The following is a 27,450-nucleotide window of genomic DNA, read 5'->3' on the forward strand; positions in this document are numbered from 1 at the left end:
CAAATACTTTAAGGTATTTAGTATTGGGTTGTTTCTTAAAATAGAGTTCAAATGATGTTTTATTATGAGTTTGGTTTATAGTGGTCCTATTTTGTACATAGCAAGTTGTGCTAATAGCTTCTGCCCAAAAGTATTTGGGTAAGTTATGCTCATTTAGCATTGTCCTAGAGGCTTCAAGTAGAGTTTTGTTCTTTCTTTCTACTGTTTCATTTTGTTGGGATGTCTTAGGGCATGAATATTCATGATGATAACCATTTTCAAGGCAGAATTGATTAAAGTTATGATTTCTAAATTCACCTCTATTGTCACTTCTGGTTCTTTTAATTTTTTGGCCTTTTTCATTTTCAATTTATTTACAAAAAGTACTAAAAATTTCAATTGTTTCATCCTTATTTTTAAAGAATTTTACCCAAGTAAATCAAGAGTAATAATCTATTATTACTAGGCAATATAGACTTCCATTTATTGATTTGATCCCATGGGAGTTAAATAGGTCTAAGTGAAATATTTCTAGGATTGAATTTGTTTGAAGTTGATTAGTTGATTTGTGAGTAGACTTTGTTAATTTTCCTTATTAACAGGCATTACAAATTGTTGATTAGGTAATTTTGGTAAGCCTCTAACTAATTCATTTAATTTACTTAGATTTCTAAAGTTTGCGTGTGACATTCTTCTATGTCATAACCAAGTTTTTTCCTTTTGTGTTAAGTAACACTTAAATGAGGAAGTGGTTAGGTTAATTGCATAGATATTGTCTTTTCAAAACCCTTTTAGACTTATAGAAGGGTTATCTAAGTGCTTAATTAGGCATTCAGAGGATAGGAACCTAACCTTACTTCTAGAATCACACAATTGACTAATGCTAAGAAGGTTATATTTGAGATTTTCAACAAGTAATATGTTCTTAACAATAAAATTAGTTTTAAGTTCAATATTACCTACCCCATTTACCTTGAGTTTGCCGTTGTTTTCAAAGACAACTGTTCCTAAGTTTTTGTATGTTAATTGAATGAACCTAGTGTGATCCCCCGTCATGTGTTTGGAGCAACCACTATCCAATATCCACTTGGTTTCCTACAATAAGTAGGAGTTAATATCATTTTAGATTCGAACTTACTTTTAATTTTACTTTTAAAGTTATGTATCTCTATTTTTATTTTATTTATTTCAATTTTATTTTAACATTTAATTTAGGCTTTTAATTTAAGTTTAATTTTTAATTTTAAAAAATTTTAAGTTTAAGTTTAAATTTAAATTTTAAATATTTAATTTTAAATTTAATTTTAATTTTCCTAGACATACATAGACATAGTTTTCCTAACCTACTATCATCTAAAACATCACCAGTACTTTTGTCAAGTTAAACTATTGTCCCTATTTTAGCTAGTCCTAATTACCCTGCTGGCTAAGTTATTATCTTAGAGGTGTCAACTAATTTGGAGCCTCCCCTTGAATTATTGAACATTTTGAGTTTAAGTTTTGGATTTATATCAATTACTTTTATAATTATAATATACTTGATTATAATTTTTGTTTATATTGTATTTGTTTAAGTTATGTTTGAATAACTTAAGGGTTTTCTTTTGTTTTGTATTTATTTTTGAAGATTTAATTTATAGTTTAAGGGAGATAGTTTATTATGATTTATATAATAAATTTTATTTTTAGGTATGTAATATTGATTGAGTCATACTTGTGTGGTTAGACATGCTTTTGTAACCCAAATGTAACGACCACACTTTTTACTACTACTCTAAGGGTGATCGTTACTTAACTGCTAACTCTACTTAACCGGTAAGGTCGAAACCACGAGGAGTCTCTACCGAAAAATTTCGGCAACATCTCCCCTGTACCGGTGACCATAAACTTTAATACATACATAGTATACAACAGCCACAGGCGACTGGATCATATATCAAACATCCACACAGTTCATATATAACTAAAATAATCAACTCTCACAAAGCACGATAAAATAATCCATAGAATAACATGTACAAGTTCTAAATTCTTTAAACAATTTAACGGAAACAGTCTTAATACATTCTTGACAAATCCCCAGATCTCTCCATAGTCCTGGCATCACACACTATCCGCACCACCTTGTCGCCTTCCTTGCTATATCTTTTCCTTTCCTTTATCTGCAATAGGAGGAAATGCAAACTATAAGCAAAAAGCTTAGTATGCGCTATCTAACTCACAAAAACTCAATATGCATGTATATACATATAAACATGCTAACGATGAATGCTTACGAAGAAAGCTACTCATGCTCATCTATTAGCAAAGAAATCAACTAACTGAAATGCTAAACATGTAAAGCTACTCATGCTATATAAGAATAAAACTGCATACTCATAATATACAAGAATAAAACTGTATGCTGGAAATAAAGCTAATCATGCTCAATAAACTCATAAGGAAAGCAAATGAAAACTAATACTGTATGCTTAGAATTAAAAGAATTAAACTTTGCTGGTTCTAAACATAGGTGATACTTGTTTCATTTACTTATAGCCTTATACTTGAAATTAATCTTTAACTTTCTTCTTCTCTTTCTTGGGCCCAGGCTTAGTACCAAATGAGCGCTCTCTAATAGAGACTGAGGTAGCGAGCCTCCAGTCTTATGAGGGTAAAGACCTTGGTCTTACAAGGGTCAAGACCTTGGAATTGGTCACCTGGATTTGTTTAACGACAACCTTGGAAGTCGGGTACTAACCTCTTGCTTTAAATTACTTGTTATCTTTTTTAATTAGACCTTGGTCTTTTCTCTACTCATAACTTCTCATAATCCTCTAAAAAGGTTTAATAGGGCACATAATCATTCCACTAAATACCTGGCTGCTCATGCTTGTTAAAATAGCAAATGAAAACTAAAGAAACTGCTCATGTGTATCTAGTAGTAAGGAAAACTGATCATACTCAACTCATGGCAATTAAAAGCTGCACGTGCTCAATAATAGCAAATGAACACTAGAAAATCTGCATATATGACTAATAAAAATCTGCATATATGACTAATAAAAATTTGCACATATGACTAATAAAAATTTGCACTTAAGCTCAATAAAATGCTTAAACAATTCTACAACTACAGTGCATAAATAAAGTCTAATAGCAAAACAAGGAAGACTGCTCATATTCGTAACAATGAAAGCTACTGGTGCTCAACTAATAGCAATGAGAGCTGTACATGTCCAATTAATTGCATACGAACTAAAATCTGCAAAGCTAACATAAAATGAACCACTTAAACACATGCTGTTCATGTCATTCTAATGGTAAAGAAAACTGGTCATGCTCAACTCATGGTGAATGAAACTAGAAGCTAAATGAGAAATCTGCACTGTTTCATCTATTGATCACGCCTACTGCCAACACAAGAACTACCATAAACTTAAATGGGAATTCTATACTGATATGCTTAATAGAACTACATGCTTACAATTAATCTACATACTAAGCTTAATCCTTGAAGTCGTTTACACAAAAAGAAAAACTATACTGAGCATAGACGAAAAAGGGCTAACAGCAATCTAATCTACTTTACAGCAACCAATAAAACTGCAATCATCCCCATGACTTCTTAATACTAAGTTTTAAGCACTAAATCACCTTAATGTGCCTACCAATGAAAACTAAGGTTCACGGTGAAAGAAAAAATTGCTGTGCAGTGAAGAAACAATTCTAGAATTCGTGTATGCTTCGAGAGCAAAGAGAGGAACAAAAGAATTCCGGAGCTATCCTACCGCAGGTGAGTAGCAACTTACCTAGTATTCTTGGACTTACAACCGAGAAGATAACGACTTAGGGTTCGGAGGAGGTGAAGATCTCGGCGATCCCTTCCTATCCGCGTGTTCTCCTTGACGAGAAGACCATGAATCTGTGAACGACTTCCAAAAAGAAGTCCTCGCCGGCCGCCGGAGAGGAACCCTAGGTCCAGCGTCGCTTCCGCCCGAGAGGAGCAGCCGCACGCGTCGGGAGATGATCGGGAAGCAAAGTTTTGATTTTTTGGCAAGGAAGGAAAAACCTAATCCCTTTATAATTAGGTTTAAATTTTTGGTTCCAATTATATCTTAACTATATTTGTTCCCCTTCCTTTTCAAGAAAAACTCTTCTGACCACTTGGCTAGCTCGACCCGCTAAAGACTTGTACGAGCCGGAGGTCGCGGTTCGAACCTCGGCTCGTACAAATTTTTTTGTCAAAACTTCTTTCTTTTTGTAAACATACTAAACGATTTCCAAAAATTACGTAAAAATACTCTAAAAATTTCTAGAATATTTCTAAAGCATTTCCAAATATTTTAAGGACTTTTGGAACTTAAAACAAGGACAATTGGGCCGTTACACCAAGCTTTACTTTGATTTTTATTTTGGCTAACTAAAGATATAAAGGATCTGTTGGTTGAGCTGGGCTTATATCCGAGTCCAGACTTGTTGTACACACCTCTTTGTGATCCAAGTATCATGTCAAGATACTGATCTAGTTGTAAATTTTTCAAGTGATTCCTTTAGTTTAACTATTTCATTTTTCAATATGAAATTATCCTCCTCAAGTTTTGCAACTTGAGTTGGGATTTCAGTTTGAATTAGTTCAGCTATTGAGTTCAATTTTAATTGTTCATTAAGTTTATCATTTTATTTTATTAGTTCATTTATTTATTTTTCATAAGTAGTTAATTTCCTATTTAAGCATGCAATTATTTTAAACAACTTTTTATTTAATCTAAAATATACCTCATCAGAACCTTCGAAAATAAGTGCGGACTCGTGGCTTGATTCGGGTTCAGACCAATCTTCCAATTCACTTTCCGATTCAAGTCTGTGCACCATCAGTGTAAGGTAGTTGGAGTGCTTCGCTTCTCTGCCGTCTAATTCATCTCTGGACAATTCATCCCACATTTCTTTAAGGGCCTTCTTCTTTTTTAGATTCGGGCAGTCGGTCTTGTAGTACCCCTTCTTGTTACATCCGAAACATGTCACATTCTTGTAGTTAGAGTTGGAGGTGGAGTTGATCTTTTGCAAGTCCTTGTTGGTGAAGTTCTTTTTTCTCTAGGTGAACATTTTTCTTACCAAATTCACTAGGTGTTCTTCATCATTTGAGTCTGGGTCAGACTCCTCTTCAGGTTCTGGCTTGGATTTAGACTTGTCTTTTGATGATCCTGCAATAAGAGCAAGACCTTTCTCAGATTTAGCATTAGTCTGTTTGTGAAGTTCTAGTTCACAGAATAATTCATCTAGTTTTAACTTTGACAAGTTCCTCGAAATCTTATAGGAATCCACGATGGATGCCCATAGTGCATTTCGAGGAAATACGTTTAGGGCATACCTTATCAGGTCCTAATTCTCTAATTAGTGGCCAATTGTATGGAGTCTGTTGAGGATATCCTTTATTCTCGCGTGCAGCTGACTGACAGTCTCACCTTCCTGTATTTTGACATTAAACAATTTATTTAAAACAAGTCTCTTTTTGTTACCTTAGCATCGTTGGTTCCCTCATGCAATTCTATAAGCTTGTCCCAAAGTTCCTATACATTTTCATGTGGGCCGACGCGGTTAAGCTCTTCTTTCGTTGGTCCGCACTGAATTGTGTTAAGTGCTTTGAGATCGATCTACACCTTTTTCTTCATTTTCGGATTCCAATGTTCCAAGTCCATTGGAATTCTGGCATTGTTGACTGGAGCTTTGTAGCCTTTGGTGATGCTGAACCACTGGTCGAAGTTAGTCTTTAGGTATACCTCTATCTGCTTCTTCCAGTAAGGGAAGTCGTCACTGTTGAATAGGGGAGGACGAATAGTGTTGTACCCTTCAAGTTGTGTCATTTCACAGTTGTAGAAAGAAAAACTAAAATGAGATACCAAGACTTGGCCTTTGATTAACAGTGTTTGAGATAAATAAAACATAGAAAAATTTGAGAGGTGGTGCACTAATCTCAAATTAAAACCGAATGAAAATAATTATTTGAATAGGTAAAGTTTTACCAATTCAGATAGAACAAAAAAACGGCAATTCCCCCGGCTTAAGCAAAACATGCTCTTATACCACTTGTTGGATCAAGTCGCATATGAGAGGAGGGGGGGGGGGGGGGTGAATCACGTGATTTTTAAAAATTCTCTTTTCATCATTTTAAAATTAGAGTGCAAGTGCAGTAGAAAAGAAAAACACGAGAAGCAGAAATGAGAGGAACACAAGCGGTTTACTTAGTTCGGAACCTTCGGCGACTCCTACTCCAATACTCAGGTCCCGTGGATCTATCGATGGACAATTCACTATAAACCTCTTCCGGTACCTCTGGGAGAGGGAATCGAAATACAAGTAAAGTTAGAACAAATGCAACACCCTGTACTTGTCCTTTTACAGTATTTAATTACAAAAAAAAATTATCGACACTTTGGAGAATGAAGTGGGAACGATTGTGTCGATATTGGTCTACTGGCCATGATTGGAAGTCCTCAGAGCAGTCGTCAGGCACAACAGCTTTGTAGTGGAGTCGTAGCAGAAGCCTGGAGCAATCGGATGTTCAATCGGATGTGCGGTAGCTCGTATAGGAGCTGTTGAAGAAGCTTTATGTGAGCAGCCTTAAATAGAGCATGGAAGGCGCCTTCCATAGCCATGGAAGGTGTAACGACCACCCTTCTTACTACTACTACTCTCTAAGGATGACCGTTACTTAACTACTAACTCTACTTAACCGGTATGATTAAAAATCACATGGAAACCCTACCGAAAAATTTCGACAGAGTCTCCCTTGTACCGGTGACCTTAAACTGACATACATAACATAATATACACAGCCACAGGCGGCTGGAGCACATATCAAACACACAAAAGGAATAACATCACCACGCAGTTTAATGAAATCAAATCATGCAAGTAATGAATAGTGGAAACAAAATAAAAACATACAATTAACTAACAGCGGAAGACTAAATGACTCATCTAATACATTCCTAATAAATGGCAATCTTAATAAATTCTTAAACTAAGTCCCAAGGCTTCCATAGTCCTGGCATCACACACCATCCGCGCCACCTTGTCGCCTTCCTTTCTATATCTTTTCCTTTCCTGTATCTGCAGTAAGAGGAAGTGTAGTCTATAAGCAAAATTTGCTTAGTAAGCGCTATCTAACTCACAAAAACACGAATGTGCATGTATACGAAAAGAACTAGAAACTATATGCTCTAAAAAGAAATAAAGCATAAACATAACTGCTCATGTCAAACTAATAGCAAAGAAAGGCTAAGGAATCTACTCATGTAATTCTAATGGCTAATCATGCTACTCATCTAATAGGTAAACATGAAATCTACTCATCTACTAGATAAACATGGTAGAATAAAGAACTAAACTTACTGAATTCTAAACAATTTCTGAATCTTATTTCACTTGTTTAAAGACTTATTCTTTAATACTTTATACTTATGTAAAAACTTGCTTTACTTGTTCAAAAACTTATACTTATAATACTTCAAAATAGTAATCAACTTCTTCTTGGGCCCAGGCATAGTACCATCTTATGCGCGTTCCCTAATACTCGATCTACCAGGGCCAAGACCTCGGAATTGGACACCTGGATTTGTTTAACGACAACCTCAGAAGTCGGGTACTAGTCTCTTCTTAAAAGTAAAATACTTATTAGCTTATTTACTTCTTCTTTAAATGCCTTGGCATTTTAATAGACACCTTGTGTGCCAAAAATCCCTAAAGTCTCGACTTTGGGATCTACTTAAGGCCTCGGCCTTTTCTTTCTTTTCTTTATCTTTCTTATACTCATCTTTATTTTTCTTATACTTTTCTTAAACCCAAAATACTGTTAGGGTATCTTTCGTATGCATTTATGAATGAAACCAACTATGTAACACATAATCATGCATAGAATACAAAAGAAATCTGCACATACAATACTTGCGAAAGTCTGCATATCATACAAGCTTAAACTTGTTAGAACTAAAAACCTTAAATCTTGCTACAACAGAACTAAAAGAAAGAGAGCAAGGAATGCATGCTACTCAATAATCTCTAGCTATTCCAAAGCTGTACAGTGTAATCCGAAAGCAAAGAAAACAAAGCACACTAATTACTCTTAAACTTCTAGCCGTTCTAATGCTGTACAGAAAATCTAAAGCAAGGAAAACATTATAATTCAATACTACTCATGCTATTCTAGTAGTAAGGAAACTACACATGCTTAACTAATAACACATAGGGAAAGTCTAACAACGTGCTAGAATAAAGAGAGATTATAACCTGCTGAACTGGAAATAAGAAACTTGAAAACTGAAGCTATAAAAACTAATCACCAACTAAAAGCTAGGGTTCGGATGGAAGCAAGCCTAAGCACAATCTGATGACTAGAATTCGGATCATAGCCATTGAAACAACCAAGGTACAAACTGAAATCTGGCTTGCTAAACTACAAACTAAAAATTTGGCACAACTGAAACAATCGAATCCCCTTTAGAAATGCTACAACAGGACACTCAAAAGGAGCATTCAAATCTGAAACTACTAGCAGGTTCCGTAAAGCACATTCCGAAAGCAAAGAATGGAAGCCAAAGCTCGAAACTACAAGTCTAAATCTGATCAGCATTTCGAAAGCAACAGGTCTACTGAAACGTCAAGGATCAAAGCTTAAGACTCCACAATATGGACTTCCTGAAACTCAACCAGTGAGAAGAAACACGACACATAAAACTCAACCAAAAGCCCTAAATCTGTGATTGTAACCACACCCTATCTCAACCTCCTATAAAAAACTCACGGCAGAAAATTCAAAGGGAATCACTGCCCCATTCGACAAGCTCCGGAAAAACAGAATGCTAACAAGAAATCCGAACACATGTCGAAACTAAACAAAAAGGAACCCAAATTGCAACTACTCAGCAATACATGATCCGAAACACAAGAAAAACGATTTGCGGCAGCAACCCTAGTCTAACCTTCTTCACAGAAAGTTCGGAACACAAAAGAAATAGAAATCCGAAGCTATCCTACTGCAGGTGAGTAAGCGACTTACCTTGGGTTTCTTGGACTTACAACCGAGAAGAAGAACTTCTAATGCTTCTAGGGCTTGCGGCGAGCTTGAAATCTCGGTCTTCTTCGCGCCTTCGAGTTCTCCTTTACGAGAGGAGCTTGGATCGGTGAAGAACTCACGGAAGAAGACGCTTGCCGGCCGCCGGAGACGAAGCCCTAGCCTCGGCTTCGTCTTCGCCCGAGAACAGGAAATCGCGGACGCCGTCGCCGAGTGCGAGAGGAGAAATTTTGAGGGAAAAGAAAATAATTAATCCCTCTCCTAACTTATCCTTTTATAACCTAGGGTATTCTGTTATGGCTTAAGATTATTTCGCTCCTTACCTTTTCACGAAATACTCGCGGAAGAGTTGGTTGGCTACGGTTTTGACCAAGTCAAGGGTTGCGGTTTCGAATCCTCAGCCGCGCACTTTTCGTTTCGATTTATTTTCAATGTTCCTAACTATACCTTATATAAATTTGTTCTCACATCTAGTTAACAAATCGAGCATGGCACGGTTGGTCGGGCCGAGTTTTGCTTGGGCCGAGGAGCTCGGTTCGAAACCCAGCTTCTTCAACTTATTTTCCTTGCTATTATTCTCCATTACCATTTTCTACATCATATACATCTTATCTCATATATTATAAACAAAACAGCCATAGCCCAGATGGTTGGCTGAGTCCGTTAAAATCTGGTTCGGGTCCGAGCTCTTGGGTTCAAAACCCAGCTTTAACACTTTTATATATATATATTTTTAAACTTCTTTCTCTTGGTAAAAATACCAAACAAACTCCAAAAATTACGTAAAAATACTCTAAAAATTCCTAAAAATCTCTAGAATTTTTCTATAGCATTTCTAGATTTTAATAAGGTCTTTTGGGACTCCAAATCATGAAATTTGGGGTGTTACAGAAGGCATCTCCAATGAGGCAAGTTTGATCCCGAACAGTCCAGGACTTATCCGTTTCAACGCCAAAATTTTATCCTGTGGAAGACGCCTTCCATAGCCATGGAAGGCGCCTTTTATGAATAATACGAAGGTACATTCACTGCTTAAAGGCAACTTCAGACACTGTTCATCTGAAGGCAATTTTCTTCTTTTGCCCTACAAAATAATGTTAGTCCAAAAAATACCCTGCAAAACAAGTATTAAGGCAATTTAATAATACAGAGTAGTAATTAGCTCCTATCATTCCATGACTAGAAACTAGTGAAGGTCTTAACTTAGGGATCCCAAATGGACCTAAACTGGACCAACACCTAGTGTCCCTTCAACTGGGATGCATCCTCACTTGGTCACTCTCCTCCAGTGACTTACCTTAACTTACCAGTTTGCCAGACATCCGGTTAGCCCGTTGACTTGTCTGGACTTCGTGCCAGCTATCTGGTCGGCTCGTTGACCTATCTAGACTTCGTACCAGCTATCCGGTCGACCCGCCAACTTAGCTGGATTTTGTACCAGCTATTCGGTCGGCCCGTTGACCTAGCTGGATTTCCTGCACACTCAATCAAGTGGTTAGATCATGATGAAACCTAACTTAACTCACTTATCATTCATCAAAATCCGGATTAGACCATTAGTGTGAACCGCACCAATAGATGCTTTAACACATAACTGGGAACTGATTAAAGTTCACCAAATTAAAACTCAAGAACTTAGGATCAATTGCACTTGATAATAATGGAAAACATAAGGTAATCAGAACATGTAATATTGAATTGAGTTCCGATTTCATTATTCAAAAAGTTTTATTAGTTGATAAATTTAAGTTTAACTTACTTAACATTAGTCAATTGTGTAATTCAAGATATCTAGTAACATTCTCAAACTTTGAATATGTGATTACAAATATCAAAAATTTTAAAATTACACTTAAGCGAAACAGGAAAAATAATATTTACACAATTGACCTACTGTCATACCCCAAAAGGAGTCTCCGCTAGACAAAAATCTGACAACATCTCCCCTGTATTGGTGACAATCTGAAACAGACATATATACAAAATATATCAGCCACATACCACTAAAATATATACACAACCATGTAGTTATATATTCAGTCCACATGGCTGAAACAAAATAAAACTCAACCACGTAGTTATATATATACATTAAACAGCCCACTCGGCTGTACTAAAAACCAACATAGCGGAAATCACAAAATAACGAACATGAAACAAATAAAACAACTAACTGCGAGCCAGCTCGGCTTGACACAATATTACCAAACCAAATACAAGATACCACAAGACAAAACTCCAAGTCCACATCAAACTATTACAATGCCAAGATCACAAATCCAAAACAAAATAGCGTAAGAAACCGAAACTAGAAGATCGTCCTTGAATGTGATGTGTGACTAGCAAACAGGACCTCCAAGCGACTCCATAAATCCTTTACCTGCTACCTGGCGAAATAAATCAGTTTTGGGGTGGTGAGTACTAAGACTCAATGGGTAATAGACAGATAGTGCATGAACATAATAAAGAACTAGATATACAAAGTTATACAGTCTCGTAGGGAGAATAGCAGATGCAATAGTGATATTATAATAAGTGTCCATACTTGAAACCATATCCTAGGCTAGTAATAGAATGTCAGGTGTAGCAAAGACCTGCTACAGTACGACTCATAACTACATGGGTAACATGTGAGGTATATACATATTACCAATAACCAGTGTCTAAACTCACACCTCAGGTATATATCTCAACCTATGTGAGTATATTAGCATAAGTAAGACCATCTCCAACCGGTGCCCTTTTACACCATTTTGGTGTAAAAGGGACACCAAATCTCCTCCAATGGAGACCCCAAAACTTGCACCAAAATTGTGCAAATACGAATTTTTTAAATATAATATATTATAATATTAAAAATTAATATTATTTAATTTAATTGAATTTATTATGTAAATTTTATAGATTATAAATTTATATTAGTTATTAACTTAAATAATTAATATTTAAAATATTTGTTATATTACTAAGATTATAAATATATTAAAATTTATATTATTGATAATTTCATAACAAATACATAATTAAACATTTAAGATTTAGAAATACATAACATATAGTCCATCATACAATTTAGAGATGTCACAAACACTAAAGTAAGCATACATTTAAATAACTACAATAACATTGCAATACTAAACAAATCAATGTTTAATATTCTGGAAAATCACCTCCTAATAAACCGCTGAAATAATCATAAAATTTATAGGAACCATTCAAAGGATCTTGAGATCCTTGTCCTTCTTCTTGAGACGAATTGATCCTAGATCCTCTCCTTGATGTGGAATTAATTGAGATTTTTGGTTTTTAGTCATCTTTTCCATAATTCTGACTTGTTCATCACGAATAAATTCACACATTATCGGATCAGTAATGATATTCAAATCTTTGAATAAAATTTTATTCTCTTCCTTGAACATAGCAACATTGATACTTCGATCCAACGCCGCAATAAGTTCGTCATTCTGTGAAACTATTTTACTGAATTATTGTTCATTCTTTCTCTTCAGTTTTGCTTTCTTCACCCCAATAGGTCGTTTAGTTAAAGTACCACCACTGTCTGAATCAGTGATGTTAAGATTAAACGAAGAGACATGTGGAGATGAAGGTGAATAAACATCTTTCTCGAGATTATATGATTGAGAATAATCAGCTTGAGTAGTTTGTCGTTGCACTCTCGTAGATGCAGCTTTGACGTTATCACTGTTAAATTTCTCAATACCTTGAAGAAGTCTCGTCGGTTGTAGATGTTGATACAACAGTAGATGACAATACCCGATTTCAAGAGTTTCTTACTAGATATGAAGGAATCAAAAATAAAAATGCTCACTTTGCCCTTAGAAATGCATTAATTGAGCATTTGTGGAAACAATTTGGTAATTTTGATAATTAAGGTTCATAATGATGTATTATTAATGAAGTATTATTTGTTTTGTGAAAATATTTAAAAAAATTTATCTAAATTGTTTATGATGGTGTATTATCTTTAAATATTAAATATTAGTATGTTTATTAAATTAATTCTAACAAAATTACAAAATACTAATTTTAATTTTCTTGTAACTAAAAACATAATATCACATAAATTAGTTATCGTACAATAAATTTTTTAATTTTAATAGTAATTATTATCGCAATAAAAATATTTAACAAATTAATATGTATATTGAATAATAAATTATAAGATGGAAAAATAGAATATTCTAAAGAATATTCCTTTTAGTGTAGGAAATGGTGTGCATTGGTTGGAGTTGGAAAAATTTTTTGTGCTCAAATAACACCAAATTGGTGTTGAAAGTGCACGAAAATAGGTTTTGTGGTTGGAGATGGTCTAAACAACAATAGTATAAATAAACAATAGCATCATAAGTAAGCAACAGTATCAGCAGGTATAATAATAATAGCGTATGCACGGATGGTCACTCCCACCCACCCCTCCGCACCATGCCCCATGTATGGTCGAGAGGGATCAGTGACAGACTGTATACCACTCCAGCTACCACTACTCTCGAGTGGCCGAGGGACAGTTGCATAGTAGCTACCTAGCTACGTCTGTGACGAGGGTCCTTGATACTCGCAACTCTACCTATCACTATGCATGAGTAAGCGAGTGGGAGTACGACAGGACAAGCGACACACTCTAGCTACCACTACCCATGAGTGACTGAGAGTATGGCCCTGGCCAACGACCCGCTCAACCACAGGGAGACATGGTTGCCGGCATGCATGCAATGACATGATGTGTAAAATGTAACAATCATCATATATATATAAACAAAAAACAAGTATGCTACATGAAGCCAACATGCTCAGTAAGGTGTGTAAATAACAACATTCAAGCAAGTAAACATGGTATCTAGTATTTATATATCCAATATCTACTATCTAATATCGGGTATCTGGTGTCTGGTATCTGGTATCTGCTAAATATCATCAATAGCAACGAGAGACTGTATAGATATAGGAACGAGTTTCTCAAAGATTGAGTGGTTAAGTATCAAGCATAGAAAAAATATGAGTGGAGACAAGATAAATACAGGAATTATTCGAAAATATAGCTCATGCACTAAGATCAATGTACTAAAGAGATAAAGCAAGAAGTACTCACCTTTATTTGTCGATTGTGATAAATAATGTCACGTCGAGATGTGTCTCCGACTAGTATCCTGCAACACAGAATATATAATACTGTTAAGTTCTATCATAAGCCAAATAGCTAATCCTAATCCTAATCTGATTAGGAATCAATATTTTAATTCCATTTACTGATCCAACACTACTTTCATAACTAAACCCCTTATGATCTAATCCAATTCAATTAATTAACCCTTCTTGTTAACATGTTTCAATTATCCATAAAGATATAAACTAAGAATCCAACTAATATGATCAATCATGTATCCATTTAATCCTCAATTAACACACACATCTTTTAAATTAATCATTGCCAAGCTTAAAATACTCATATCAACTAATCAAGTCCATAATCTAATAGATTAAACAATCCTAACTATTTTCACCATTCAATTGGGTTTCACCCTATGCATAAATCACTGCAATACTCACCCAAATCCAATTGCGCAGCCGTTGACCCGTGACCGAGGAAGCTTGCTACTGGAAAAGTGGCCGGAGCTGTGGTTCGCTAACGAACAGCGCAGTTGGAGCTTAATGGCTAACCACAACTACAAACATTCCAAATCAATTACAATCAATCAATTACAATCAATGCATAATACCAAAATCCCAAACCATCATAAACCTCAATCTATATCAACCATAATCAAAACAATAACCTTAATTCCAAATTCCTCTAGCACTTACCTCCGTAACTTACCCAAATCCAGATCTGTAGCTGCACAATGAAGGATCCTGAGCTACTGAGATGCTGATCCAGCAAATAGGAGGGCGACAAGAGTGTTAGGGGCATAACTCAGTGTTCAGAGGAAAAGAGAGGAGCATGACAAACAACGACCAACATCAATCACCGATCAATGATGCATAGAGCGTCGACAGAATGGAAGGTCTCACATATTGGCTAGCGGCATCAGCGATAGGGCTCGGACAGTCAGCTTCAGGTCGCGATGGATGAAGGAAGGTCATGAGAGGGAAAACATTGACGGATCAGAGCTAGGGTTCCGATTCCATCCACCTCTCGGTCGAAAGTTGGCTCGTGCAAGGCCGTGACTCGAGGCTGAGACAACTAGACGAGTCTATGGTGATCGATGAATCTACGCCGATAAGGAAAGTGAGGAGATGTGACCTGCGATTGTAGTCGGGAGGAAGAGGTGGTGTCTGCTACTGCGAAGAATCCCGACGCTGGCGCTCGATTAGGCAGCATATCAAGGGCGAAATGAGCAATGATCTGCCCCTTTGTGGCAATTGGCGTTGATGCCCTAGTCGCTGGTGATCGGCGCGATTAGAACCAGGAGAGGGGAAGAGAAGAAGGTGAAATCGAGAAAGAGGGCGGTGCATGAGGGAGGGGAGGAGATGAAGCGATAAGTTCGGGAGAGGAATAAAGAGAGGAGAAAGAATTAGGAAAAATGTATAATATAAACTTAGGGTTAGCTTAATTAAAGTCTATGTTTACTCCTTAATCAACTCCCACTTAAATGATGTTCCAAACAGACTTCGACCTAGTCTCACCGATTCCTCTCCTCAAAATGAGTCATACGGACTCCTTTTAAATTCCGAAAAATCTCTAAAAATTTGCAAAAATTCCAATAAGATTATTTCTCAAATAACCCTATTATTTAATTTGCGATATCTTACATTCTCCCCCACTAATAAAAATTTGGTCCCCAAATTTACTGCTCAACTCAGAGATCCTCATATAAGGGTAGCAACTAAGCAGCATATACATATACTACTCTATTATAATATCATGAACATATCTCCAACCTCAAGGGATTAAGGTTTTCTTATAAAACTACAAGATGATCCACTTCTTCATAAATAGTGGTGACTCTGTGGGTTATGAGCTCACCCTGCTTATGCTACTCTTACTCTGCTATCTAGCCAACCGTGAGTGAATCAACCATCTCATAATCCATAACGCCTACTATCAGCAAAGCCTCTAACATCCATATTATGTGCTCAGACTGCCCATCTATCTAAGGCTGTAAAGCAGTACTAAAACATAACTCTATACCCATGGTATGCTGTAAAATTTGCTAAAAATGAGAGGTGGATCACGGATCTTAATCTGATACAATGCTCAGAGATATACCATAAAGTCTGGTAATCTCTCTATAATATAATCAATCAATCAACAATTACCTAACACATCATATCCTCTCCGTGTCCTAGGTAATCCCACAGCAAAGACCATCATAACAAGCTCTCATCTCCATTCCAGTATCCGAATCTACTGAAATAATTCTGCTAGTTTCTGATGTTCATCCTCCACTTGTTGACATACAAGACATTAAGCTTCAAAATCCGCGATGTCTTTTTTCATGTCATTCCACCAATAGGAACACTTCAAGTCTCTATACATCGGGTACTACCCGCATATATCGCCAATCTGGATAAGTGTGCTTCCTGGAGTAACTCCTCCTAGACTGGATGTGACTCAGGAACACACATAATCTCCCACAATAATAATGAATCTAATTCTCATTACATGAGAATTCTAACTACTGGCATGAGACTACTCCACTCATGCTACATCGGAACTGCACTAAACCCCAGATATGATACATTTGTGTAGAGTACAAATCCATCTACACTAGAAAGTAACACTAAGACGGGTGCAGTTATCAGCTTTTCGTTCCAACTCCTGAAACTAGTCTCATAAGCATCTGTCTAGGAAAGTTCTATACTCTTATTAGACAGTCCAGTTAACGACAAAATAATGCTGGAGAAACTCTCAACCGATTTTCGGTAATATCCAGCCAGACCAAGGTAGCTGCGAGTCTCCTATACAGACTTCAACTACTCCCAACGGGTAACAACTTCTATCTTCTGTGGATCCATAGGTGTACCCCTACTGGTGACCATGTGTTCCAGAGATCTCACAGAAGGTAATCAAAATACGCACTACTAAACTTCGTATATAGATGTTCCCATCGAAACATCTCTAGAACTATGCGAAATGGTGTACGTGATCCATCTCGGATCTGGAATAAATCACAACCTCGTCAATGAAGACAATATCAACTGATGCAAATATCCTAAGAATACCAAATTCACCGAGTCCATGGAAATATCTAGAGCTAAGCCTAAATGGCAATATCAAGGACTCATAATGTCCGTACCACAGGCACACTCATACGTAAAATCCCTGACAACAAGTTTATGATCTGATCACCAACTACAAATCACCACATTCATAAATATCACACATGCGCTACTTCCCATGTCACTATCAACAACAAACATCAAATAATACAGCATCAAGCCAAACATCCACTAATAGATCATCAACAAATAACATATCACCACACTTGATCTAGTAATATCCATCAATCTCAAACCATCCTCAACATCAATCAAACCAGATAATTTTCCTATAACCAATTCTCATCTTGGTACACTATCAAGATGTAGAAGTATATCATCATCCTACCAATGGTGTATAACTATTGAAGTCCAAGGGATATCCCTTGACTTCCTGATCGATAATCAACAACTCTTCAAGCGATAGAGATACGATCCATCCAAAAGATATGAGTATTAAAACTCTACCCATCAGAGAATATCACCATAAATCTCATAATTATACCCATAAATGTCTTCTGACAAATGTTGATAAAATATCGAACCTCCCGATCTAACATATAAACTTCAAGACCTTTAGTAAATGATCATGTGGTCAAGGTCTTGAGCTACTTATGGAGACAATGTTAGCTGAGTCTACTAACTATCGTCTTACAACACATCATACTACGTTTGCTCCACCTGAGGTTCAATAACCTCTAGTGACGAGCAATGCCCACAAGGGTAGAGGAGTACAATCAAAAAATAACTAACCAACATAACTGTCAATCGTCGCTTTACTTCTCGAAGATCATCATCTGAAACTTTCACTCAGTAACGGTGAAACTTCATAGGTGTTAATCAACTAACATCATGTTCTCCACATAATCACGGGCCATATATCTCTAGGTATCATTGAGGATATCTAACCATATCCGATCGATCCATGAGTCAGAATCTCCTATGGAACAGCGCTGGACGAGTCAATTGATCATCGCCTTATAAACCATCATGCCTCCCAAAAAGGTAGAGAAGTACTCTCTCAAAACATTTCAAAATAATCACCGAGATGTTTTGTTCTCAAAAATCGTATTCTGCATCTTTCTTCACGTGGTGCCTGATCACATAAAGGATACGCACCTAACATCATCTTTTTTTTCTAGTACAAGTCATATATCTGAATGTACTCACCAAGTTATACAACCAAGTAACGGTTATATCCCGTAAGTGTTAAGCAGGTAGTGTTACACTTTTCCACACCAGTGAGGTCATCTAACTGAATGTACCTTCTAAGTTACTCAACCAGGTACATACAATTCATGATCAAAATCCCCATAGAATATGATACGTCCATACAGACTAGTCAAGCCAACAATGGTATGTGGTAAATTCAGTTCTTTCTATGTATGTACAAGTCATGTACTCAAATATGTCTTCTAGGTTATCTAACCAAAAACAAATAACCCAAAGGTTAAAATCTTCATGAAATAGAGTAAGTTGGTCTCCTACTGACCGAACTAATAAAAGTAACTCAGTACTCTACTAACTACACCAATAAGAATGGATCAGTCTTCTACTGACCAAGTCCACAAAAGTAAATTGGTCCTCTACTAACCGAAGCAACATGAGTAAATCGATACTCTACTGACCACGCCAATATTATATTTAGCAGATACTATTCACTACCAAACTTGTGATAACAAAAACTAATAATACTGGTGGTATGGTAAAACAAATTCCCTGAGACTCTAATCCCTAATCTCTAGTAGTGTTTGATAGATCTAACTTATGACTGACATAACATAAGTCATACATGGTATAAACAACTAGTTAAGTAACAATGGAAGTGTATGATAATAATAACCCACATACCTCTGATAGCTTGGAGATTTCTATCGCTGCCTGTCCCCAAAACTCGAAAAATCACATCGAGAAACCAAATCACGGAAATCCAAAGCAAAGAAAATAGGCCTCGTAAACCTGTGGCTCTAATACCAATAAATTGTCACACCCCCAAAGGAGTCCCTGCCAGACAAAAATTTGGCAACATCTCCCTTGTACCGGTGACAATTTGAAACATACATATATACATACAAAATACATCAGCCACATACGACTGGAATATATACACAACCACGCAGTTATATATTCAACCCACACGGCTGAAACAAAATAAAACATAAGCACGCAGTTATATATATACATTAAACAACCCACTCGGCTGTAGTAAAAGCCAACACAACAGAAATCACAAAATAACGAGCATGAAATAAACAAAACAACTAACTGCGATCCGGCTTGGCTTGACACAACATCACCATACCAAATACAAGATACCACAAGACAAAACTCCAAGTCCACATCAAACTATTACAATGCCAAGATCACAAATCCAAAACAAAATAGTGTAAGAAATCGAAACCAGAAGATCATCCTCGAATGTGACGTGGGACTGGTGAACAGGACCTCCAAGCGACTCCATAAATCCTTTACCTGCTACATGGAGAAATAAACCAGTTTATGGGGAGGTGAGTACTAAGACTCAGCGAGTAATAGACAGATAGCGCATGAACATAATAAAGAACTAGAGATACAAAGGTATACAGTCTCGTAGGGAGAATAGCAGATACAACAATGATATCATAATAAGTGTCCATACCTGAAACCATATCCTAGGCTAGTAATAGAAGGTCTGGTGTAGTAAAGACCTGCAGTAGTACTGCTCATAACTACATGGGTAACATGTGAGGTATATACATATTACCAATAAGTAAATCAGTGTCTAAACTCATACCTCAGGTATATATCTTATCCTATGTGAGCATATTAGCATATGTAAACAACAGCAACATAAATAAGCAATAATAGCATAATTAAGCAACAGTATTAGCAGGTATAATAATAACAGCGTATGCATGGATGGTCACTCCCACCCATCCCTCCGCACCATGACCTATGTATAGTCGAGAGGCCGGGTCAGTGACATACTGTACACCACTCTAGCTACCACTACTCTCGAATGGCCGAGGGGACAGTTGCATAGTAGCTAACTAGCTACGTCTACGATGGGGTCCCTGTTGCTCGTAACTCCAGCTATCACTACCTATGAGTAAGCGAGTGGGAGCACGACAGGACAAGCGGCACGCTCCAGCTACCACTACCCATGAGTGGTCGAGAGTGCGGCCTTGGCCAACGACCCGCTCAACCACAAGGGAGACATGGTCGCCGGCATGCATGCAATGACATGATGTGTAAAATGCAACAGTCATCATATATATATAAACAGAAAATAGGTATACTACATGAAGCCAACATGCTCAGTAAGGTGTGTAAATAACAATATTCAAGCAAGTAAAAATGATATCCAGTATCCATATATCCAATATCTGCTAAATATCATAGATAGCAACGAGAGACTGTATAGATATAGAAACGAGTTTCTCAAAGATTGAGTGGTTAAGTATCAAGCACAGGAAAAATACGAGTGGAGTAAAGATAAATACAGGAACTATATAAAAATATAGCTCATGCACTAAGATCAATGTACTAAAGAGATAAAGCAAGAAGTACCCGCCTTTATCTGCCGATCATGATAAATAATGCCATGTCTAGATGTGTCTCCGATTAGTATCCTGCAACATAGAATACATAGTACTGCTAAGTTCTATCATAAGCCAAATAGCTAATACTAATCCTAATCCGATTAGGAATCAACATTTTAATTCCATTTACTGATCCAACAAAACTTTCACAACTAATCCCCTTATGATCTAATCCAATTCAGTTAATTAACCCTTCTTGTTAACATGCTTCAATTATCCATAAAGATATAAACTAACAATCCAACTAATATGATCAATCATGTATCCATTTAATCCTTAATTAACCCAAACATCTTCTAAATTAATCATTGCCAAGCTTAAAATATTCATATCAACTAATCAAGTCCATAATCCAATAGATTAAACAATCCTAACTATTTTCACAATTCAATTGGGTTTCACCCTATGCATAAACCACTGCAATACTCACCTAAATCCAATTGCACAGCCGTTGACCCTTGATCGGGGAAGCTTGCTACTGAAAAAGTGGCCGGAGCTGTGGTTCGCTCACAAATAGTGCAACTGGAGCTTAATGGCTAACCACAACTACAAACATTCCAAATCAATTACAATCAATCAATTACAATCAAAGCATAATACCAAAATCCCAAACCATCACAATCCTCAATCTATATCAACCATAATCAAAACAGTAACCTTAATTCCAAATTCCTCTAGCACTTACCTCCACAACTTACCCAAATCCAGATCTATAGACGCATAGTGAAGGATCCAAAGCTACCGTGATGCTAATCCAGCAAATTGGAGGGCGGCAAGAGTTAGGTCATAGCTCAATGATCGGAGGAAAAGAGAGGAGCATGACAAACAACGACCAACACCAATCGCCGATCAATGATGCATAGATTGGTACCGATCCCCCTTTTCCACAGTGCCGACAGAATGGAAGGTCTCACTTATTGGCTAGCGACATCAGCGATAGGGCTCGGACAGCCGGCTTCAGGCCGCGATGGATGAAGGAAGGTCATGAGAGGGAAAACATTGATGAAATGGAGCTAGGGTTCTGATTCCCTCCACCTCTCGGTCGAAAGTTGGCTCGTGCAAGGCCGTGACTCGGGGCTGAGACAACCACACGAGTCTATGGCGATCAGTGAATCTACGCCGATAAGGAAAGTGAGGAGATGTGACCTGCGACTGTAGTCGGGAGGAAGAGGTGGTGTCTGCAACTGTGAAGAATCCTGACTTCGACGCTCGATGAGGCAGCAGATCAGGGGCGACATGAGCAGTGATCTGCCCCTTTGTGGCCATTGGTGTCGATGCCCTAGTCGCCAGTGATCAGCGCGATTGGAACCAGGAGAGGGGAAGAGAAGAAGGTGTAATCGAGAAAGAGGGCGGTGCGTGAGGGAGGGGAGGAGATGACGCGATAGGTTCGGGAGAGGAATAAAGACAGGAGAAAGAATTAGGAAAAATGTATAATATAAACTTAGTGTTAGCTTAATTAAAGTCTATGTTTACTTCTTAATCAACTCCCGCTTAAATGGTGTTCCAAACAAGCTTCCACCTAGCCTCACCGATTTATCCCCTCAAAACGAGTCATACAGACTCCGTTTAAATCCTGAAAAATCTCTAAAAATTCATAAAAATTCCAATAAGATTATTTCTCAAATAATCCTATTATTTAATTTGCAATATCTTACACCTACCAACCTCCTCACTAAAGCATCTATTTACACAACCAGAGGAAACCAAATCGTCGCATAGAAGACCATGCCCCACTCACATAAGACTCATTTAAAAAATGAGTTAAAATAGTTTACTTAGAGGTCTACCAAAATTAAGAAATTTAGAAAATATAATCTGTAATGCTTGTCAACAAGGAAAAAAAATCAAATCAACTCACAAATCAACAAACTTAAATCGAACCAACTTAATACTTGAGATCCTACATTAGACCCTTTTTGATTCACACAGAGCTATGTCACTAATAGGTAATCAATATTGCTTAGTAATAATTGATGACTACTCAAGATTTAAATGGGTAAAATTTTAAAAAACTAAAGATAAAAACTTTAACATTTTCAACTATTTCTGTAAATTAATAGAAAATGAAAAAGATATAAAAATTAAAAGAATAAGAAGTGATCATGGAGGGGGGATTTGAAAATCATAGATTTACCATATTTTGCCAAATAAATGGTTATCACTATGAATTTTCATGTCCTAGATCCCCTCAATAAAATGGACTAGTGGAAAGAAAAAATAGGACATTACAAGAAACTGCTAGAATCATGTTAAATAAATATAACTTAATTAATCAATTTTAGGTGGAAGTAATAAATATAGCATGCTTTCTTTAAAATAGAATTTTCTTTAATAAATTTTATAATAAACCCCTTATGAAATATATTATAATAAAATACCCCACTCAAGTTATCTAAAAGTATTTGGGTATAAAGTACACATATTAAACACTAAAGATTACTTAGATAAATTTACATCCAAATCAACAATGGGTATTTTCGTAGGGTACTCCATAACCAGTAGGGCTCATAAAGTCTACAATAAAAGCACACATAAAGTGAAAGAAGTAATCAATGTAATCTTTGATGAAAAAAATAATCTACCTAACCTAATTAATAAAAATATTGATCAAAATTCTAGAAACATAGAAGACGATAAAATTAGACCTAACTCAAGAGAATCAGAAGAACCAATTACTGACCCTAACATAAGAACACCTAGGGTAAGATCCAACCCCCCAGTTGACCAAATTTTGGGTGACCTAAACTTAGAATTTCAAACTCGATAATCTTATAGAAATTTAAGTCAAATAGCCCTTATCTCCAAGATTTAACCCAAAACTATAAAAGAATCCCTACCTGACCCGGATTGGACAATTACAATGCAAGAAGAACTAGCCCAATTTAAAATAAACCAAGTCTGGGAACTAGTACCTAAACCAGATAATAAATCAATTATTGAGGCAAAAGGGTCTTTAGGAACAAATTAGATGATAAAGGAGAAATTATTTAGAATAAAGACAAATTGCTAGTAAAAATATTTAGTCAAGTTGAAGGACTTAACTATGATGAAACTTATGCCCCCGTAGCTAGACTTGAATCCATTAGGTTATTGTTTGCCTATGTAGTATATAAGGGTTTTAAATTATATCAACTGGATATAAAATCTACATTTCTTAATGGATTCATAAAAGAAGAAGTCTATGTAGGTTAACCTCCTAGGTTTGAAGATCAAGATCACCCAAACCATGTTTTTAAACTAAAAAAGGTCTTGTATGGCTTAAAACAAGTATCAGGGGCTTAGTATGAATGATTATCAATATACCTAATATCTAAAGGGTTTAACCAAGGCTAAATTAACTCAACCCTATTTGTTAAAACCTTAGAAAAAGATATTTTTATAGCCCAAATCTATGTAGATGATATAATTTTTAGCTCAACCAATATAAATTTCTTAAAAGAATTCATTAAATTAATGGAAAATGAATTTGAAATGAGTTTAGTAGGTGAATTTAATTTTTTCCTTAGGTTTAAAAGTAAAACAAACAAAAGAGGGTATTTTTGTCTATTAAACAAAATATGTTAAAGAATTAATTAAAAAAATAGAATAGAAAATTCTAAAATTATGAATACCCCAATGACAATTAATGTAAAAATTAATTTTGATTTTGAAGAAAAATCAGTAGACTTAAAGTATTATAGATGTGCAATAGGGAGTCTATTATACTTAATTGCAAGTCGACCTGATATTTTATTTATAGTTGGTATTTGTGATAGGTACCAATCATGTGCAAAAGAATCACATTTAACAATTATAAAAAGAATACTTAGGTATATCAAGGGCACACTAAGTGTAGGACTTTGGTATCCTAGGATTAGCACATTTGACTTAGTAAGGTACTCTAACTTAGACTATGTTGGGTGCAAGCTAGATAGAAAAAGTACAAGTGGAAGCTATCAATTCCTCGATCAGTGCCTAGTAAGCTGGTGCAAAGGTTTTTCAAAAACTAAGTGTTTTCAAAGCTAAGTATTTTTCAAAAATAAGATTTTAAAAGGTAAATGTTTTTCAAATTTAAGTGCTATTTTTCAGGGGGAGCTTAAAGTTAAATTTTTTTGGGGAATCTTAACTTAGAAATTTGAACTTTGAAAGCATAAACCTTTTTCTAAGTTCTATTTCTATACTCAGAAATTTTATCTTTGAAAATAGAAAATTGAAAAATTCTTACTTATATAGGTGTTTAGTTATTCTTAACTTTTTAGGCTTTGTTGGTGCAAGGAGCACTAGATGATTAAACTTGAGTTTTGATATTGGAAAAGCGTTCAAAGTTAAATCTTATTATTATACTAATGAGGTTGACTGAGTGTATAGGAAAGACCTAAGTGAGCTTAGGTAAGGTTAAAGTCCTAGTGAAAACTAGGCAAGTGGAAAGCCCTAGTTGTGGCTAGGTAAGGAAGTCCTGGTTTAAGGGATTGGGTAGAAATCTTAGTAGGTTGAGGACATCGGGTGCAAATTCCTATTGGTCGAGGACAGTAGGTGAAAGTCTTGGAGGTCACAGACACTAGGCAGAAGACTGGATGGGTTAGGGATCAGACATCCAGCAGAAACTCTTGAAGTCTTGGATGGTGAGCAAAAGTCCAAACGGTCTAGAAGATCAGTTTGACATCAAGTAAACTCTCTTGAGAGAAGGAGGTGAGGATGCATTCCTTGTTAAGGGAATATTTAGTGTTGGTTCAACCAAGGGTTTCTGGGAAATTTGAAAGTCAGAACCGGATACTTCGAAGACTGTCAAATATTTTATTTCTATATTATTGCTTATTTTCTAACTCTGTTATGCAGAATAATGATATTGGAAGCTATCTGAAAATGGGCATCTAAGCTTCTAGACTGGGTCCAAGCGCTCAGAAGTCCAAGCACCCGGACTAGGTCCAGGAGTAGGGAAAGGATTGACTGGACGACTAGCCGAGCTGAGGTGGCACACACTGATTGGCTGGCATACGTCATAGTCTAGGCGCTCGGATAGGTCTAGGCATCTAGAGTTGAATATAATTTTAGAGATAAGATTTCACCAAGGTTTAGCCACGTTGACACAGTCTAAGTACCCGGGGAGTGGTCTAGGTGCTCGAATAGGGCTATAAAAGGAGGGTTCGACAACACCTTTGGAACACAATTCCCTATAACTTCTGCTCTTGCACGTTACTCCAAAAAGCTCTCCATGACGCATGAACACTGCCTCGATGACAACTATGAATGAGCTTCCATTTCAACATTGTCGGTATAATTAATTTCATTTTACTTGTGAATTTATTTCAATCTAATTGTGTAAACATTTAAAATTTTAGTAGATTTCTCAAAGTAAACACTCAACGAGTGTGGGCTTTGGAGAAGGACTCATCACAGGCTCTAAATCAAGTAAAAATAATGTATTAGCATAGTTCTTTGTACTCGTTATTTACATCTTTAATTTAGCTACATTTTCTCCAAGTTTTTATGAAAAAAGTAAAAGCCATGAGTGTTATTCACCCCCCCCCCCTCTAGGGCTTTTGATCCAACATGCTTTACTTAACTTTGAACTATGTTACTAGATGATCGAACCCAAGTTTTGATAATGGCAAAGGGTTCAAAGTTAAGAATTATTATGGTTCTAATAAGTTTGACTGAGTGTGTAGGAAAGTTTTAAATGAGTTTAGGTAAGGTAAAAGTCCTAGTGAATATTAGACAGGTGTAAAGTCTTAGTTGCGAGTAGGCAAGGAAGTCTTGGTCTGAGGGACTAAGCTGAAGTCTTAGCAGGTCAAGGATATCAAGTAGAAAATTCTACGGGTCGAGGACAGTTGCTGAAAGACCAGGAGGTCGCAGACACTAAGCGAAAGACTGGACGGGTCAGGGAACGAACGTCTAGAAGAAAGTCCTGAAATTATGGAGGCTGAGTAAAAGTCCAAACGGTCTGGAGGACCAGTTTGGAATTAGGTAAACTCTTCTGAGAGATGTAGGTGAGGACTATTAGGATGTATACTAAAAGCCTAGCTTTTCGTATGAACATTTATTTTGAAATGAGAATCACATTGGTCAAATGTCTGCATTTAGTAAAATGCAGTTGTCTATTTAATTTATATTATAGATAACATGGTGTGTGGTGTCACACAGAAGATCATGTTATCAGTTCCTTATAAATTATAAATAGTAGCTCACAACCAAGATGGATTGGGATAAACCATTGGAATGGTTGTAGTGTAATTTGGTACTAGTTTATCTAAACTATAAAATTACACTAGTACACTATATGTGTATTGAGCAGGACCATTTGAGGTTATTCTTTTTATACTGATTGCATAAAAGAACATAACCTCTGTTATTATGGATGCACATACTCTTAATCCCGATATAATAACAAGTACATATACTTAGTATTTATTTCTTTAATTTATCAATGGGTGAGATTTATTCGTTAAATCAATAGGCCCGATAAATTGGGAAATAATATAATTTATATGGTGTGTTGTTGATTATAGAAGGAAACTATGTCCTAGTTATCTAGGTTGATGATTCCCCCTTGAGGAGCTCATAAGGATTGTCATGTAAACCCTGCAGGTGGACCTATTCCGGCATGACAATGAAATTGAGTGGTACTACTCTTGGAGCTAGATG

The 27,450-nt window shown here is 36.3% G+C and overlaps 1 protein-coding gene across 9 annotated transcripts; it reads right to left on the reverse strand.

Moving 5' to 3' along the window:
- Nucleotides 1–1,988: 1,988 nt before the first annotated feature.
- On the reverse strand, nt 1,989–15,559 carry LOC122005664. Of its 9 annotated transcripts, XM_042560782.1 has the most exons (7): nt 15,059–15,559; nt 14,865–14,915; nt 14,597–14,712; nt 14,139–14,196; nt 11,412–11,418; nt 10,934–10,993; nt 7,024–7,071 (listed from the first exon to the last, which is right to left on the reverse strand). In XM_042560782.1, the coding sequence occupies exons 1-7, from the start codon at nt 15,128–15,130 to the stop codon at nt 7,049–7,051; spliced, it is 387 nt and encodes a 128-aa protein (XP_042416716.1). In that variant the 5' UTR covers nt 15,131–15,559; the 3' UTR covers nt 7,024–7,048. The 9 variants fall into 9 exon arrangements, 2 of the variants coding, with proteins under 2 accessions (XP_042416715.1, XP_042416716.1); XM_042560781.1 differs by lacking the exons at nt 7,024–7,071; nt 10,934–10,993; nt 11,412–11,418 and adding an exon at nt 1,989–2,141; XR_006118454.1 differs by lacking the exons at nt 7,024–7,071; nt 10,934–10,993 and having other exon boundaries at nt 11,196–11,418; nt 14,852–14,915.
- Between the last annotated feature and the right edge of the window lie 11,891 nt (nt 15,560–27,450).

This window comes from Zingiber officinale, chromosome 7B, assembly GCF_018446385.1.
Source record: "Zingiber officinale cultivar Zhangliang chromosome 7B, Zo_v1.1, whole genome shotgun sequence".
Classification (NCBI taxonomy): Eukaryota; Viridiplantae; Streptophyta; class Magnoliopsida; order Zingiberales; family Zingiberaceae; genus Zingiber; species Zingiber officinale.